General features: G+C 44.7%; 1 protein-coding gene across 2 annotated transcripts in view; it reads right to left on the bottom strand.

Annotated features, from left to right (window-relative positions):
* Stard8 (StAR-related lipid transfer domain containing 8) overlaps positions 1–19579 on the bottom strand; it is a 116972-nt gene that overhangs the window by 46674 nt on the left and 50719 nt on the right. For both annotated transcript variants that reach the window (XM_039099691.2, XM_006257074.5), the window contains exon 2: positions 11560–11593. Coding sequence is in view for 1 of the 2 variants with exons in the window: in XM_006257074.5 (XP_006257136.1) it covers positions 11560–11593 (34 nt within the window). In the remaining variant the exon portion in view is untranslated. The remainder of the gene's footprint in view (positions 1–11559; positions 11594–19579) is intronic.

Raw genomic sequence — 19579 nt, 5'->3', positions numbered from 1 at the left:
TGCAGCTGGTCTGACTGCTTCTTCTGATTGATGCTCCTTTCTTAGGGGTCACATTCACTTCTATTCGGGTCCCACCTACCTCCCCCAGGCTTGGTCCCTCAACTTTAACCTCGCAGTGTACAGGTACACTGCAGAGGCTTGCCCCTTGTCACTCCACCTAGCCTCCCAAGCTGCTTCACTGTCTGGAGAAGTCCCTTATCTTCTCCAGGTCTCTCAGTTTTCCCATCAGTTTGTCAACTGTTAAAAGGGACCGATAGAAGGAGTTCAGAATGCCTGACATTCTGCAGCTCTCTTCGCCTCTCACTGCCAAAAGTTTTATATCTGCTTCATTTGGATACTAAATATTCTTCTCTGTATCTTTCTACTTCCTTTATAGGAATCCACATTTCTTTTCTTGGCAGGCAACGTTGAAAGAATCCATTGAAAACAGAATCTGAGGAACTGGATGCTAAGAGAGCAGAAAGCAGAAATAAGGCTTGCAGAAATTTCAAAGCGATTCAAAGGGCTCGGGGACAAGGCCAGGCCAGTGCCCACTTGGTGAAGCAACAATATTTTACAAGCCAAGCAATTTTAGAAAACTGGTTCCCTCAGCTAGGTCTAGCTTCAAAGGAAGGTCAAGGGACAGTGTGTTTGGAAATAGGCAGTAGCAAAGCATCAGCGACTCTAGGTGTGGCGTGCATAACCCAGAGGTGCTGTCCGACATCGCCCAGCACCAGCAGCTGCCTCCTCTGTCCAAGACACCGGGAGCCAGGGGCACTGGGGACAGAGCTCCCGATGAGCTGAGGTTTCTATTTCAAAGGTGCAGAGACATCATGGAGATTAATAGAGAGCCCCTTGCAGTTCCTGATGCTTTCATCTGGTTTGCTTTTACAGCAACCCTGTGAGATAGTGAGATAGGAAGGTTACCCCATTTACAGATCAAAGAGGAGACAGAATTCACTCAAGTTGATTTGACAGCAAGGGGCTAGCCAGACCTTAACCCAGAGTGTTTTGACTCCAGAGCCAACACTGGAGTTGCTCATTCCAAACCCTCATGCCCCTGCTTCTATTTATTTGAAGGTAATGGAGACAGAACCCAGAGTTTCATACATGGTAGGCAAGCACTGAACTGCCAAGCTATCATATGCCCAGTCTTGCTTTTTTTTCTCTTTCTTCTTCTTTTTTCTTTTTTGACATTTTTCACTTTGAGTGAGAGTCATACTAAATTGCTTAGGGTAGCCTTAAACTTAGATTCATCCTGCCTGTGGGCTTATTAATGTGGGCCACCAAGATCAACAGACTTTTGTATTCCTTCATATATGTGTGTTTGTGCTTGCTTGCGTGTGTGTGTGTGTGTGTGTGTGTGTGTGTGTGTGTGTGTGTGGTGTGGTGTGCCTACATGCTTACATGCATAAACAAGTACTCTAGTGCATGTGTGTGGAGGTCAGAGTATGATTTGCAGTTCTTGGTCCTCTCCTTCCATGATGCAGGTTTCCGAGGTGAAACTTAGGTTTACTGGGTTTGTTAGTAAGTGCTCTTTTCTTGCTAAGCAATCTCACTGGACAACTTTTACATTTTCAATAACCCTGATATTCATTCCTGGCAATCAATAACACACACACACACACACACACACACACACACACACACACAACGAGTGGGGAGGGGGCAGAGACTGACTCTGTAACAGTAGCCAGCTCCAGTAGTGGGTTGTGGAATTTAAACTATCTTCTATTTGATAGGCAGATACCCAGGTTTAAATTCTGACCTGGAGTTAGGCTAGAGAGATGGCTCAATAGTTAGAGAATTTTTTTTAACCTGGAGCATGTATTTTACTTATTCTATATCTGAAAGGAAATAGCTCAAACACAAGGCAGAACATGAGCCATGTGATACAGCAGATACACAGCATTCTGGGGATTTGGAAGAGGAAGGAGACAATATTTGCACTAGGCTTTCAAGAATGGCAAAGGTCTAAACAGACTAGAGTCTGCAAAATGAGCCTGCAGGTTTGCCATTCTCCCTCCTCAGCAGTTGCTGACTTCTGAGACAGCAGCAGGCTTGCCACAAAGGAATTCCTCCTGAACAATTAGGTGCGCACAGTGTGTAGGATTTCCTGTTTCCTTTCCTTACTTCATGTCATATTGTAGTACCTGTGGCAGAGCCCCAGGCTTGGGAAACACCTGCTTTGATCCATGTGCCCTTCAGTTTTGCCTGGGCAGCTTGGAATGAACCAGTTCAGCTAAGACATAGACAGAAGGGATTGTAGGAACTAGGCAAGGCCATTCCTCTAACTGCTTTTTGCCATTTTTTTTTACCAGAACCCAGGATTTTGTGTCACACTACCTGATGATCAGACTGATCATATTTTTGGTAAGTCAAGGACAAATCCCTTTCCAACTAAGGCTCATAGAAACAATGTAGGCACAAAACAACAACAACAACACAAAAAAAACAAAACAAAAAACCCACCACCGACAACAACAACAAAAACGTAACAACAACAACAACCAAATAAAAAAACCAGAGACTCCAAGCCTCTCATTTTAATTATGAGGAAATGAGGACCCAGAGAGAACAAGGATCTGCCAAAGGTCAGAGGTCTGTTAGGAGTGAAGCCAACACATCCTGCCTGGTTGTACTTTAGTCCCCAGGAATGAGGCAAAGATGCTTATTGTCAGACCTGAGGCAGAAAGCACATCTGTTCTTTAGAGACCTGATCACCAGGCATTTCTGATCCTGCCATCCATCTATCAATTCCTCTCTGGCCTGCATGCTCTGGCTTCCCTGGAGTAGGGGGTTGTGGCTCTGGAATCCTGATTCAACGTAAGCAGTCTCTATCCCAGAGGCCTGGGGATTCATTCCTTGAGTCTCAGCAGATGCTTTTGTGATCTCAAGTCAGATTCCTGGATGGAAGGGAAAAAAACTCTCTCCTTAAAACCACTGGGCTGCCCGAGTTAGTGACTGTGGTCATTGGACCATCATTTGGTAATTATCATCTGTGTCTTGTCTGAGCACTCTCATTCCCCTCCTCACACTTAGATCCTACAATCTAAAAGCAGACTTTTGGGATCTCCATTTTCAAATGTGGAGAAATTCCAGGGGTAGTTGTGCATGCCTTCACCCAAGTGTTCAGAAGGCTAAAACACAAAAATCACTAGTTCAAGACCATCCTGAACTACATAATGAGTTCCAGATCAGCCTGGACCATGAACAAAAAAAAGAGAGAGCCAAGTCTCAGAGAGGTATTACAGGGATGACAGTCACAATTCAGACCCAGAACTCTCTGAGTTTTCTTGTCATTCTAGAGTTTTTTTCTTTTTCTTTTTCTTTTTCTTTTTTTTCTCCTCTTCCTCCCTACCCCATTCCCTCTCTCCCTCCCTCCCTTCCTTTCTTTTGTTTGATTTGTGTCAAGGGCTGATAATAGGTAAGGGAGGAGAGAAAAACTGTGACAACACAGGAAGAAAAAGGAATCTCTCACTCTGGTTGATATTGGTCAGGTGATAATGAGGAATTCCAGCACAATTAACACAGTTAACATTGGCTGTGAACATTGTCCACATAGACACAATATTTCTTTTATATAGAATTATATATAATTCTTAAAATGCAAAAATACCAAGAAACTTTGCTTAAGGCCTAAGCATGTACAACTTGGAGTATAGCCTTCTTCCTCCGGAAACTTCCAGGGAACCACGCAAGCAGCATCATTAATTTTTGTTGGCAGTGAAGATCCCCTCACTCCCTGCACTATCTTGCCCTGCAATTACTTTCTGCAGCAAAATCAAGGATCCAGCTTTTCCTATGTGACATGTACATCTATAGAAAATTCAGGGGTGAACAAGAGTTGATTTTCTTGAAGGGCTGTATTTATATTTCTCTGAGACCCAAAGGCAGAACTATACTTCTATCCTGGAAGCTAGCTACACACTATTCATGTTTGCCAGCCCAGAAACCAGGACTCTAAAAGACCTAGAAATCCAGGAATACTGGACTTTTTTTCTGTTTTTCTAACTTACCCTTTTGCATTGGCCTTCCTAGTATTTGCATAGGTAGGAGCGCACTCGGTTCCTACTTCTCGGGGGTGGGTGGTGGGTGGTGGGGGTGGGTGGTAGAAAGCTGAGATAACAAACAAAGCCACACAAACTCACAGCAGCTCATCTGGGTGGTTATCCCAGGAAACAGCTGGAGTAAGGCAAGGCACTTCCCTGCACTGGGTTTCTAAAACCAAGAAGCCTGTACTTGGCAAAGCCTGGGCGCTGTGTGTTGTTTTTGCGTGTGTAATTAATGTCTGCTCCCTCTGGGCTTTAATGGAAGGTTTTTGAATGAGTGTGCTTTGGTTGTCCTCAGAGGAGAAGTCCAACTCTTCTTTAGCCAACGCACAACATTGAGCAGGACTTTGCCAGGGGTCAGATGTGTTGATAACAGATCAAAGAATGACAGTTGCCAGTGAGGATAGAGTGTGAGAAAGGGCTGGGGAGTCTCAACCTACTGCCCTTTCCCTGCTTAAAAGTCTCCCTTTGACCTTTTTCTCTTTCCAAACCTTGAAGGGCTCCCTGTTTTGTTTTTCATATGGAAAGTTATTCCCCTCCTCTGTGGAATGTATGCCCAGTACTATCCTGTTCCAGGGACAAATGGGACGCAGGATTAGAAGCCTGTCTTCCCAGGAACCCCACTTCCTATGTTTTCATTTTTCTTCTCAAAAATGCAAACCACATCAACTCTTCCTGTTTCTGGATTTGAGATGTGGAAGGTCACACAGTAGGAATCTCCAGCACACAGTTCAGAAAAGGACTCAGAAAGCTGGCTGGGCTGTCCTGCACTGGGGGAGGGGGCTGTTTGAGTGGATTCAGACCTATGGGAAGATGGGTGCAATGAGAAGCAGCATTCAGGTTGTGACAAGACTTAACTCTGCTTCTGACACCAGTTTCCCATGCTTTCCCACAGCACACATAAGCCACTGTGGAGCAATCATCAGCACAGCACTTTGTTTTCCTGGCCATTGGGAAGCTACCTGGTTTGTGCGAGATCTTAGAGTCAAGGCTATTCACTCTGGAAAAGGACAGAGTCTGAGGAGAACATTGTAGAAGAGTAGGAACTTGACTCTAGTTTGTCACTCATCTAGCTATCTATATGTTCTTCTGTAGTCACTTCCTTGCACTGAGTTTGAATTTCCCAACTTTAATGAGCACATTGGTCTACACAAGCAATAAGATCCCTTCTACCTCAAACACCAGAAAAGTGTAGATGCCAATAGCCACAGGGAAGAAGGAATCTTTTTCCCTCTCTCATGAATTCACTCTCATGAATCTCCAAGGGGGAAAACTGGATTAATAATAGAAATTGGTTTACACCCAATTCGGAGTCGATATTAATAATGTTCAATAGGCATAGAGGCAGGTACTTGAAATCTTAACATTCAGAAAGGTGAGAAATGGGAGTTTTGCAGAGAGCTGCATGCATGAAGCTCTCCTGGACTACATATAGAGACTCTATCTCAAAACAGCACAGGAGGAGGAAGGGAAGGAGGGAGACTTTGAACTGAATACAAAATAACAAAGGCTTCACAATCCCTAGAGAGTTTGGTCAGAGCTAAACTAGTTAGATAGCAGAAATGATATTAAAAAGGGAGCCAGCTAGCACCTGAACACTAGGTTCAGCTACAATCTCTAACATTCGCTTTTATATGGAAAACTCAAGACTCCAAATGATATCTTCAGGAGGCCCCCAATTTGTAAAGCTGGAACTACTTGAATGCAGCAGGAATGAACTACCTCTCTGTTCTGTCTTCTTTCATAGCTTCCAAGGACTCTCTGAGGGTTCCAGGGTCCCTTAGTACTTGCTGTGAGAAGTATCAGTTAACATGGCCCTTAAAGACTTTTCCTATCTTGAGATGTAGCAAGCTCCAAGTTCTAATGGTTTAGTGGAAACATATGTCACGTGAATCTGTCCCCCCCCCCCCAAAGGCATGCCTTGGGACACTTTGCCATCTGAAACCAGTGAGGCTTTCTGTTGATTTGTAATAGATGGATTTAGAGCTGAAATGACAGAGAAGAAAGTGTAATAATTCACCAATCCTATTGTTAGGAGCTCTTTGGCTGTACCATTAGAAAATTAAAGATAGTTCATGGCAGATTCATTATTTATGTGAAGTCCCCAGCTTATAGTTGGGGATACAGGAGTCAGGCGTGTAGACAATATACAAGAGCTCATAGTCTACTAGATAGACAAGAGAATAAAAGAATATCGGACAAGGTTATGTGTTATAATAGAAACAGAGAAAAGATGGAAATGATGTCTAGATGGTGGTTCAGTGGAAGAGAAGTTGACTAACATATATGGCCATGGGTTTGATTCTTGGTACTGTAAGTAAAATGAGGAAGAAGGATAAAGAGGCAGAGGAGGAGGAGGAGGAGGAGGAGGAGAGGAAAAGGAGGGGAGAAGGACAAAGGAGGAGAAGGAAGAGGAGAGGAAGAGGAGGAAGAAGAGAAAGAAGAGGAAGAGGAGAAAAGGAAGAGGAGGGGGAGGAGAAGGAGAGGAAGAGGAGGAGGAGGAAGAAGAGGAGGAGGAGGAAGAAGAGGAGGAGGAGGAGAGGAAGAAGAAGAAAGAAGAAGAAGCATTAACAGAAGAAGCATTAGCAGAAGAGGAAGAGGAAGAAGAGAAAGAAGAAGAAGAAGAAGAAGAAGAAGAAGAAGAAGAAGAAGAAGAAGAAGAAGAAGAAGAAGAAGAAGAAGAAGAAGAAGAAGAAGAAGAAGAAGAAGGGAAATTGTACAAAAAGCTTGGCGGTAGACAGAAGTTATGAAACATCCATCCATGCCTGTGCTCGTAAAGGTCCAAATAGAGGGCTGTGGTGTGGGTGGCAAAGAAGGAGCAAATTTAGAAAGCATTACAAAGAGATCTCTTTTACACGACTTAGTGGTTGAATGGTAGCAAGTAAGAAGGATGATAGTGTCCAGGTGACACCCATAATTCTTGCTTGAATGGCTGAGTGGCTACTGGTACGTTCACCAAGAAAGCGAGTCCTAGATGAGAAGGTTTTTGAAGCATGATGAAAACAGTGATCTCTGATGGCAAGTTTGAAGGGACCATGTGTTTTTTAGTGACAGTCTCACAGCACCTTCCACATCTTTCTCCGACAATTCACCTGCAATCCCTACTCCTCTCTATCGTCTAATCTGGATTGGCTCAGGTTATGAAAATGGGCAGGTATACACTGTGCCTTTGCACATTTATCTGACTTGTATCTATTAGCTCGAGTTGAACTCAGATATGCCCTGCTAAAAACAAAGACTGGGAGGCTAGGCTCAACAGCGCCTTTGACTTCAAAGGAGTACTTAGGGTTCTACACAGTTCTGGAAACCATTGTCACACCCTCCCTCCCCCAAAATCTTGAAATTGCCCTTTCTACCAGTCCTATGGGGCTGAGACAGGAGAGAATGCAGAGTCAAAGTGCACGAGACCATGATGAGTTTTTGGTTCAAATTTCTTATCGGATAGATGATAAAACTAAGGTTCAATAAAGGTAATGGACAGAGAAGGCACTGATGGCAGAGATGGGACTAGATGCTGTCTTCTCCTCTCAAAGCCAGGGTTTCTGCCTTAGCTGTATTTACTTTAGATTATGGCTGACACATTTCCTGTCTCAAATGATAATCCATTCCAGATACCCTTCCAACTAAGTAGATGTTTATGATCTTCGAAGTTGCTGGAGAAAATATGTCAAAAGATAAGCAAGCCATGGTCTGCAAATATTCTTTGCAAAATAGCAAATATGGAGTGGTTGAATCTATCAAGAATTAGTTATGAGAATGATTTAGTTCTATTCAAATGGAGGAAGTGTCCTGGGTTCTGACAGTGATGATGGTTTTCATATGCTTGGTATTTTACTCTGCTGCCATCCTGAGTATGAGAGGTAACACCCAATAGTATCATTGGATTCGTGAATTTAAATGGAGAAATCTGTTTTTATTTTCTACCTTTTAAATTGGCCATTCTATGTCCCTGCCCCCCAAGAATTGGAGGACTCAGCTGATAGGCAGAGTCCAGTAGAGAAGACAAGCCTGCAGCCAAACTGGAGCCAGTCGGGTTGGGAATGGGAGCTCTGGTTACAGGCGAAGTATTACCCCCTAGGTTGCTGCAACCATTTCGGCAGCAGCCTGGAGAGTAGCTCTGAACAGCTTTAGGCAACAAAGGAGCTTTGTGCAGTGGGAGCAAGGGGCCTCAGAGAGGATTTGGCACAGAGTGGTAGAAAGAAAGGCCCACCCCCCCCAGCCCCATCATCTCTGCAGGCTGCTGGACAGGAGAGCTAATGGCTTCCATAGGAATGTGGAATCTGTAGTGGAATGACTGTGTTTCAGAGCAACATGTGTCTTATTGGTGTTTTAGTGGAGGAATACATTGCATAGCTGGAACGCTTAGACCCAGAGAGGAGAAAGAAGCTTAAAGTCACACAGCTGGCAAAGGACAAAGCCAAAACCAAAAATAGAGATCTTCTACCAGCCACCACCCCCGACCCAGCTACAATCAAGACTGGTATGAATTATGGTTTTATTTGGAGGAAGTGGGTTTCTGTTAGGTTCCAGAAATATATCCATCATAGAAATAATCCATGCTCCAAAAAACATGGCGGGAGGACCTGAAGGAAGCAGAAGGATCCTGATAGCAGGAGTCCTGGAAGGTCCACGTGATTTGAAGTGAGCTGGACATTCCTCTCACTCTTTGGTAAGGTAACATCATAACAAGAGAGCCTATGACCTCTCATACCACATTTTCCTCTGCCCATAGAACAGAGGAAATAGAACTGTCTCAGAGAAATCTTTGGTTAACTCATCCTAATAAGATTATATATACTAATCACAGGCAACCGCCAGATTTCAGGACTATCTTGGCTGTTGTTGTTGTTGTTGTTGGCTTTTTGCCTCTAAAAATCTCTGGCTGGTCCTCTCCTGCACCCCTCTGTTCTGCAATGCGAGCATTCTATGGGCACGTGGCTGTACTGAGATTCCTAGAAGGGATGGAATCTTCCTTCAGGGTGGCTCCAGCAGAGGGGGCAGAGTCCAAACAAATGCTGACTCTACCAGTCCACATTTCCGGCCCCACAGTTCTTCCTAACATCCTTTCCGCATGCCCCTCTCCCCACCCCCACCGTATCTAGCAGCTCCTTTTCTCTAGACCATCTAAACTCATTGAGGAACCAAAAAGTCAGTAACATTAGTCACTTCCAAGAGGGTTGTTCAGCAATTGAGCGACAGCAGCAGGAAGACATTTTGGTTTTGTAAAACTCCTGAAGTTTGAAACACAAACACACTGTCTAGTGGGCAAAAAACCCCAATAAATTAAAACAAGGTTTTCTGCTCATTCTAGCAGTGAAATATCATAAACAATCACTTCGTTCATTACTTTGACACTTGTTTTTTTACATAGGCTCTCATTTTGATACATCTCTCCTACGTAATTACCATAGCATGGAAACCATCACCCTTGGGCCTTTACCTCTGCTTCCTGAATCCTGGGATTGCAGGTGCGAGCCACATTTTGCTGTTCCTGTGTCTAATCCTTGTGCAAAGAGCCTGCTCATTGTCTCTGGCTTGCTCCAGTTTTAGTATATATGCTGCTGGTAAGCACAACCTTGACCCTCTGCGATGCACAAGGAATACCTTGTGACGCATATGAGTCTTGTGGAAGACGTCCCATTATACTGATGTGGATAGCACTCAGGAAAGCAAGAAATTGGCTGGGGCTCACACAATGAGATCTGTAAGGAACTCTGGTCTAGCGCCTTGCTTTTGCAATTACCACATTCATTCAAACACATAATTGCTGCTGACTTGTCCTTGATTTGGCCTGAAAACACGCCCTCCAATAGACTTTTTTCAAACTTGAACCCAAACCAATAGAAGAAAAAACAGTCCTGTCTTCACTTCATAGATGATAACCTCTCTTGACATCCTGTAAAAGATATTCCTCTCTCCTCTGGAGGCCACAAAGTACCCATCCTCCCAGGGCTTAGTACTAGCTTGCATGCCAATTCTATACAGATATTCTTTTTTTTAGCTCAGTATGGACACATGGATGACCTTGAACTCTGATCCTCTTCCTTCTGGTCTGCCCTACCACACCCCATTTTTGCTGTTCTACATATTGAACCCAGAGTTTCGAGCATGTCCGGTAAGTAGTCTACCAACTGAGCTGTATCTCTGGCCCCCCTGGCACAGATGTTTTAATGAGACAACTTGGCAGTTGTAAATGCACTTGTCTGGAATAGGGGGGTCACTATTTCAGGGCCTGAGGGGTTTCTTTTAGCCATGAAGTTGGTGTCTGCGAACTAGAGAAGTTCGTCATTCTCCTAGTATGGGCAGCACCCAGAACTTGTGCTCCCAGAAGTCCCTGGTACAGAGAAGGAGCTGTGCTCAGCAAGAAGTGCTGGACCGAGGTCTTAAGAAGCAGATGCATGCTGTGTGCTTGTCAAAGCAATGCTTCTTCAAAATAGGTCTCTCGCCTTTGCTGTCATAGTAATGCAAATAAACACCCTGTCTCACACTTCTCCTTTTTAGAAGCTGCCACCCAAGAACTCCAGTGGAAACATCCTTGGGAAGTCACCAAATGCCCCCTGACTTCTGGTAAGACTGCACCTAAAAGCAGCTCGATCTTGACCGCAAGGCTCCCATTGTCTCTTCTAACACCTTCGCAGGATGCCACACCTTGACCTTTAGCATGACAATTCACTGATGCCTCACTGTTTTAGGGACCACCCCTTAGGAATGATGTTCATTCAAGTCGTAGGCTCCTCCAGACAAGAAAGATAAGTGAATGACAAAGGCTGAGGCCCCAGAGATCTCAGCAAAGCCTAGCCTAGGCTTTGTTCTGTCAGTGGCTGCCAACCCTTTCCTGACCAGCAACCTACTTTCTGTTGTTTGCCATGGCAGCCTCTCTAGATAGCTGTGTTCTCTTCAGCGCAGTGAAGTTGCTTGCAGACTACCACAGACTATTCACATCAAGTCAACACCAGGGGGGCAAAGGAAAATGCATTGTCTGACGCAAAGAAACTTGTCAGAGAGCAGAGGGACTTTTTTTTTTTAACACACCTGTCCCTTTAATCTAAGTAGTCTGGGAGCCCATCTTATCTCGGAATCCTTCCAGACACAGCAAGTATTGGCCTGTCATGGACATGAACCCAAAACATCAAGCCTCCTTTCTCTTCCACTTCCACATGCCCCTTTCCTGATGCCTTGCCCATCCATAGTACACGCGCCAGTGGGAAGGAGGCAGCTGAGAACAAGGGAAGCACATGGGTGGCTGTGCTGTGCTGATAGCTCAGGAGGGAAATCCTCCCCTGGCTCACAGACAAGAACCAGACCCTCATCGGAGAAATAAAGAGGCACTGCCCGTAAGCCAGAGCCAAAAAGCAGGGTGGGAAGAAGCCAGGATGTGCCTTGGGAGGCCAAAAGAGAAACTGTCTCCAGCTTTGCCACTTGGCCACTGCCTCTGTTCCTTAAGAAGATCAGCTAGCGCATGCACATCATGAGGGAGGAGACTTTATCTCCTAGTACGTCATTTGTGAGGTGCATCTTGCATACTCACCGACATTCCTCCTCCCTGGCAGCGACGGGAAGCACTGCAAAGGAAACAAAGAGAACGTATCAAAATGGAAAAGGGGTCAGTAAAATGGCTAAGCAGGTAAAGGCGCTTGTTCTCAAGCCTGAAAACTCAAGTTTAATTCCCAGAACCGTCACGGCAGAAGGCGAGAACTTCCTTCAGATTGCCCTCTGATCTTCATATCTGTGCCACAGCAAGCACGCACTGTACCCACACACACACACAAAAAAAAAAGAACATATATTAAAAGCTGAAACTAGCAAGTTCAACTTACCCATTTTATGGAAGGGCCTATTGAGGCCCATAGAAGAGAAGGATGAAGTAAGGAGAAAAGTGGAGCCCACAGTCCCAGACTCCTAGCTACCTACTTCATACTGCTTCCTCCTATTCAACTGTCTACTTCTGATTCACTTTTGTCTGACAGAAAAGGGAGTGTCTCCCAAGTAGTTCACAATACAGTTTCAATGCCTGATAATGCAGACTGTCAGAGAATTAGTAAGCATCTACTGGCACGGATGCTCAGCCCTGTACAGGATAGAAGCAAGATTCTTTAGTGTAAATAGCAGTATTTAGAACTGGAAAGCCCAAGTTGAGGGACAGTCTTCTTTTACATGTGACTCTAAATATCATTTATAATCACTCGAGTCTCAGTTTCTGTATACTTAGTAGGAGGAAAGTAAAAATCCCGACCTCACAGGCTTTGTGAAAAAAAATGTATATAACAATGGTTTTCAGCATCTTAAAAATCCTTGGTGAATTCATTCCACAAATATCTGCAGATCACCAGGCTAGATGTTAAGAGTATAACGATCCCCTAGACAAATAAGGTCCTTATTGTAGACACTGCTTAGTGTGAACTGGCAACCAATAAAGAAAGAAACAAAAACATGTCAGGCATCACAAGACCCAAGGAGAAATTTTAAAAGACTTGAGTTACAAAGTGACAGGGAAGAGTGACTAGGAAGTGGGCATGTGAGCCTCTCCCAGGAGCTAAACTTTGAACAACGACCTGTTTAGCAAAGATAAGGAAAGATCTATAGGAAGATCAGATGCATAACATTCCAGGAAAAATCTGAAGAGAGAGGGGGTGGGTAACAGCCAAACATCTGCAGGGTTTTGGAAGAGGATCTTGGCTTTGCTGGAAAGCACAAGTAGGCAGCCATTGGGGAGCAAAGAGTGGAATGATAAAAATGGGACTTCAACCTTAAAACAGTCCTTTGGGCTGCTGTGCAGGGAGGGTTTGTAATGCTGTAATGTAAGCAGAGTTATCTATTGGAAGGCTTGTGTGTGTGTGTTTCCAGGCAAACAATGTCAGAAGCTTGGACTAAAGTGATAGCAATCATGCTATTAAGGGAAGAAAAAAGGAAAGAAGGAAGGAAGGAAAGAAGAAAGGAGGGAAGGAGGGGGGAGGGAGGGAGGAAAGAAGGACCTATTTCTCAGAGATAGCATCTTCTTGCTTGTTTGCACCTTGATATAAACCAAAATGCTATTAGCAAAGGGGTTGTCTGAATAGGTACCACGTCTCTTATCCTCAGAACAATGATGATGACGTCTGGTACAGCCACTTAGTCCCAGTGACTCCTAATCTTAGAAATACTTGTCTCTAACCTAGATCACCCTACAAGAGCTACAAACCAAGTCTGTCCTCAAAGACAGACCCACAAGAAAGACATTTGCCCACAAGAAAAAGAAGGTATTGGAAGCATATTCACTTTATCGTTCATTTATGACCTGTAAAAATGTTAGTGAGATAGAAAGTTCTAGGATCAGAGAAGTATATTCAGAGAGAGAGAGAGAGAGAGAGAGAGAGAGAGAGAGAGAGAGAGAGAGATGCAAGTCCCCTAAAAAAAGCTACAAAGTGGAACTATGAGTGAGCAAGTCAACATAATTCTATCTGGTGGACAAAGGGTGATATAAGAAAGAGAAGGGTGAGTGGGTGGAAGAAAGGACAAAGAAGGGGCCCATGAGGTCCTATCTGTGACAATTGACAATTCTGGGAAATTAGGAAATGAGCTAACAGTTGGGACAGATAGCTACTTTGCAGTCCTGTTCTAGTCGCATGAAACCCCTTCTATCCTATCCTACTACCAGTCCAATTCATCATGACCATAAGAAACTTCAAGTTTGTTCACAAGATAATTAGAGGAGAGCCTGGTGGCATAGGGCCATAAAACTAGACATTCAGGAGGCCAAGACAAAAACACAAATTCAGTGTCCACCTGTGCTACAGAGTGAATTCAAGACTAGCCTGAGCTATGTATATGTAGTAAGACCCTTTCCCAAAATAAAAGGTTGAACAGGAGGGTTTGAGATACAGTGTTCTCCCTCCCGCCCCACTCCCACCCCGCACTCGCCCATCTCCCAGACTTAAGTCTCATGTAATCCAGGCTGGTTTCAAATTCCAGGATTCTTCTACTTTCACTACTGGATTTCCACATCTACTCCGGCTTTAATTTTGCTCTCACTCCTGATGCTAATCTGGTAGCTTGCTGAAAGCCTGGTAGAAGAAGATGGAGAATGACCACCTACATGCTAGTACAGTGGTACTTCTTGTCTCCTGCTGGCTGAACATATTGCTGCAAGATCTAGGAGTTCTGAACCAAGAGTCCTAAGAGTAACAGCAAGAAAACACAGTTGCTCTTGAGCTGGAAGTGGTGATAGACACCTGGAATCCCAGCAATCTAGAGACTGGGGTAGGAGAATTGCAAGCTTGAGGCCAGCCTGGGTATACAGTAAGACCCTAAAACAAACAAACAAACAAAAAACAAACAAAAAAGACCAAGGTTAGTAGTGATTTTATTTATATTGTATTTATTCATTCCCTCATTCATTTCCTAGATATTCCATCAGGGGTAGGCTCTATGCTAGGAACTCAGGAATGGAGACAAATCAGATAGGTTTCCTCCCTTCCTGTGAATTTAAGCTACACGTGGAAGCTGTCATATGTTCAACTCTTACCAACCCCACTGCAGAAATCTTTCTGGACTGAGCAGATGGAAACATTTGGGAGTTGGGGTTCAGGGGAGTAGGAGGATACTGTGTTATGAGGTCCTTCTCAAAGCACTTGGATCAGGTCTTGAAGCCAAACAAAGAAGCAAGAAAGTAGGCCAATCAAAGGGTAAAGTATAGAAAAGGGCACGGAGAGGTCCAAACAGGTTCTTTGAGAAACTGAAACTGCCTGTAGTCTGGCTGGAGAGTAGAGTATCCAATACAACTAGAGCAGCAGATAGGTTCCAGATTACAAAGGGCTATGTCAGCCTGGAAGACCATTGAAAGGGCCTAAAGAAAGAAGGAACACGGTTAGAATCAAGCTGTAATTTGCCATTGTTACTTGGTTGGCTTGGTCTGGTTTTTGATGTAGTTGCTGCTGTTTGGTTGGTTGTTTTGGTTTGTTGTTGGTTGTTGCTGTAGTCTTAGATGGGATGTTACTTATGGCCCAGACTGTTCTGGAACTCACCATATGGTCCAAGATAGCCTCAAAATTAAGCCAATCCTCTTGCTTCAATGACCTAAATGCTGAGATTAGAGGCAAGAACAACTATGGGCTCTTCACAGTCTTGAATTATCATGTATTTGCTGGTTTGTATGCTGGGCATTGACCCTTGGGCCTCATGCATGCTCGGCCAGTGATTTCCTAGTGAATTATACCCCAGCCCGTAGATCCATGTTTTAGAATGTTACCATAGATCAGTGCTTCTAAACATGTGAGGGGGTCACTTATCAGATATCCTGCATATCGGATACTTACACCATGATTCATAACAGTAGCAAAATTACATTTGTGAAATAGCAACAAAAATAATGTTATGGTTGGGGGCCATCAAACATGAGGAACTGTATTAAAGGGTTGCAGCATTAAAAAGGTTGGGAACTGCTCTAGATGTTGAGTGAAGGATAGGCAGGGTATTAGGCAAATCCAGACACAGAGATCAGAGAAGTAGTAAGGTTCAGGATTGGGCAGAGACCTTTGGAGTAGGAATGGGGGACTAATAAACAAATAGGCTATTCATGTGTTAGAAGACAGATAAAGGACAGAGGATGAGAAAAATAAAAAAAAAGAAAAAGATTCCTGGATGACATCTAGGTATCTGGCCTGCCAACTGGATAGCAGCTGGCATAAAATTCAGAAACAGAGTAAAAGGCTTGATCCAGACAATGGGACAGTGGGATGCAGAACTCTCACTCGGATGGGTGGAACCAAGCCCACTGCCCCTAACATCCTCTCTGTGTAGTCTATAGGCTCTCCACAGTCCTTGACCTGCTATCTGAGGGGAGACTTGGAAAGCCATTTCTCCTTTCCTTGCCTGTTTTCTTGGCTTTATGCTCCACCTTTGTTGCCCCGCCATCCCGTCACCCCTGATCAACCCTGTGCTGTAGACCCAGGCCTCAGGCCACAGTCATGAGAGCACGTTCCTCACATTCCAGCCTCCCCCAGTCCTCTGAGTTTGGCCACACAGAGCCCTATTCATGGTCTGGCCCTGCTTTCTTCACACTGGGACTTCACCACCCACCCCCAGGCCCAACCCAGATTCGCCAACACAGACTACGGTTACTGTGAAAAGCAAGCTCCTCTGGCCCCTCTAGAGCTGAATGTTCAGGCTCCAAAAGTCTTTCAGCGGGCTGTGGTGAGATGGGGGGGATATGAATTTCACAACCTGTGTGCGTGAGTACGTGTGTGTGTGTGTGTGTGTGTGTGTGTGTGTGTGTGTGTGTGTGTGTGTGTGTGTGCGTGCGCACACGTACGCATGCATATTGTTTAGTCTATTCAGCAAACTTGCTAGGGCTGCAATGGCTGCTGGATTGGGCCAGGCTCTCAGTGGCTATGAGCAGCTGGGTACACAGGCTGGGTCCTTAGAGAACTTTGAAGTTTAGTGTGGCAATAGCTGGATACATGGAGGATGATATGTTGTCTGGGGCTAGACTGAGCTTGTCACTAAGTCCTACATTGGAACGCTTCTATCATGGTTCCACTTTTAAATCCTATGCCAGTGTCCTGGGAACATGCACTGGTGTTCAGTATATGTCTGCTGATGGTGGAAGATAGAACTCTCTGTCCTAAAAGGGCAGTGGAGAGCTGGTTTTAAGAAGGATACGGGCAGTCTAGACTTTACTTGCCCCTATGATAGGTCCCTAGCAATTCTTATCCTTGCATATGATAGAAGGGGAAAGAACAACCCTAGTTGATTGAAAGCAATGGAAGAAATACTTCTAGATTACTTTTGTAGAACTCCTTCTGTAACAACCCTTCCCCTTTTTTGAGACAGGGTCTCTCATAGCCCAGTCTACCTTAGAAGTCACTACGTAGCTAAGGATGACATTGGACTCCAGACCCCCCTGGGTACTGGAAATTACAGGTGTGTGTCACCATAGCTGGTTTGATACCACACTCTAGATGGAATACAGAGCGTTGTGCATGCTAGATAAGCACTTTCTCAGCCGAGTTACATCCTAAGGCCCCTCAAGTCTTCTCCCCACTCCTTCTACTGTATCGCCTTAGCAGGCTAACAGCCAAGCCTGGAAGAGAGTAAGAGAGAAGCTACAAGCCCCAGGGGTTCCCTAGATAATCTCAGGAATGTCCTGTCCCAAAGATTTGACTTTCCCACCAGTCAACACAGATGCTCCTTCCTGCCAAAAGCTTGGGAATCTTTTTAGGAAGAGCAGAGCAGCTTTAGAGTGAGCCTTATCTCCAGGCTCCAAACTAGTGTGAGCAGAGACGGGCGGAGAGAGCTGGGGATAAGAAGACTAGGAGATTGTTTAAACAACTCACTTCCTGAAATACAAGGTGATAGCATCGGTGTTTGCTATCATTCTTTCGCTTCCACCAGATGCCTTCAGCAATAGGCTTTTCAAAGGCAGAGGCAGAAAGAAATGGCAGGTGTATGTTTCCCTTATTTTTACAAGAGAGACAAATGAGGACCCAAGTCATGGACTCAAGTACATGCCGAGTACTTGTATCTTCATATCAATCCATATTTACTGAGCACCTACTATATGGCAGGCTTTTTCACATAAACCATTCCTGCAATTAGAAAGTAAAGTGTGTATTCTTCCCTGCAATGTAAGTGAGGAAATTGAGGCCCAGAAGAAGAGGCAGAGGTGGAACTAGGGTGTATAGCTTCCAGTTACCTCATTGCTCTACCACAGCTGCTTTTCCCCTCCAGCTCTCTGGGTGATCCAACTCAAGCAGGGGAAAGGCCAAGGAAGGTTTTGCCTGTGACCATTTCCAGGGCCTCAACTCCATTCTCCAAATGCATGACTTCCTTCTTTCTTTCCCTTGGCAGCCCCAGCCTCAGAACTCCCCACTGGCCTGGCCTATATGCTTCCTGGCACCAGGAGCACAGGTGGCCACCAAATGGTTGGACTGAGAAGGGGTTGAAGAATACCCCTTCCCTACCCCCCTGGGAAATCTCTGCTTCCAAACCCCAGTACAGGCCATCTGGGCGGCTGATCGTTGTTATTTTTACCACTGATTTGAAAACATAAGCCAAACTCTTAGCTTCCTGGGTCTCCAGCCGTTCTCAGGCCCTGGAGCCTGCTGGGAGAAACGGTCACCAATGTAGGCGCTTTTCCCTGAGCCCAAGCTCCCTTTCTTTCTCCCTAGGGAACTTGAGTGGAAGTCACTGACATTTTGGGAGCAGTATTTTATATTTCATTTCATGGTGGTGGTGGTGTTGGTGTTGGTGGTGGTGGTGGTGGGCATGTATCAGAGCAGGAAGGACTCAACAATCAATCTAACTTTCAAATTTCGTAGGCAGAGAAAACAGGTCTAGATTACTTATAACCATAGTAGACAGAGTAATTGTTACGATACATTGGGCTAATATACAGGAAGGACTTGGAATATTGTGTACACCATGCTGTGTTCTTTATAAATACTAATGAGCAGTGGTTGGAACCTTCTTTAGGTTTTAGTCTATAGCCGCCTCCATTTCTCCCCAAGACAGACCTAGCGTCGGGTGCACACTCCTTCCCACAGCCATCCAAACTTCGCACATTTCAGCACCAATGAAGCTGAAGGCCGCGTACTGAGTCAAAGAGGCGAAAGCATTAAGGACATGTCTTCTCACTCTAAACACCTTGTCTATTTGACTACATCAGGAACATCAAAGTAGAACTTCCACATGGAAGTTTCCAGGCCTCAGGCTGAGGGTACAGCTCAGTGACAGAACACGCGTCTAGTCTGTAAAAGGTCCTGGAGCCCATACCCACCACCAACACAATTTTATCAATGGCTCTGCTTCCCCTCCCATCACCATTCACTCCCAACCCCTAGACCCAGGGGAAAAACCCCTGAATCTCTACCTCCTTCTTCTGTTTCCCTGGAGATTTTCTTGTCCTTTTTATCAATAGACCACAACTTGAGATTCAGATCCTTGTGCCAGGCCCTTATTTATGGGTTCCTTGGCAATCCCATGGAGAAAGTGTCTGGCTCAAGAAGAGCCCTTGGCCTAAATACAGCATTTGTCCAATGCTTTTTTTCCCTACCCAGTTGCCTCCAATTCTATGCTAAAAACTTTTTCCCAGAAAGTTTCACAGAGTACCTGAGAACTAAACCACTCCTCTTAAACTCTATCTAGACCAGTAAGTTTCCTCCACCTATTTTCTTGCTTCAGTCCATGGTCCCTTGACTCACAAATCATTGGCTTATGTCAGCATCTAGTTGAATTAAAATAAACCATGTGGAGACAACCGCACAGTGTGGATTGTTCATACAAGAGTTGAGAGCCAACACTCACTAGTCAGCTGATAGAGTAGTTGACTTGGCTGAAGAATTCTGCACACAGAGCCCAGGAGCTGAATCCTCCGTCTGTAAGATGGATGGCTTGGCTCTGCTCTTTTAAAGCAGTTTTCTTATGACCTGAATGTCTATGTCATAACTTCTTTGAATCCAATAATTGAGAGGTAGTCACCTCTGCATATACACAGCTCTAATGTATACATACGCACACTTACCAGAAACTGGTTAATTAGCCTGTGGAATGTAGAGATAGGATCCAGAAGTCTA

Source organism: Rattus norvegicus, chromosome X, assembly GCF_036323735.1.
Source record: "Rattus norvegicus strain BN/NHsdMcwi chromosome X, GRCr8, whole genome shotgun sequence".
NCBI classification, from domain to species: domain Eukaryota; kingdom Metazoa; phylum Chordata; class Mammalia; order Rodentia; family Muridae; genus Rattus; species Rattus norvegicus.
Note: the sequence above shows the minus strand (reverse complement) of the source record. Positions and strands in the feature narration are given on the sequence as shown.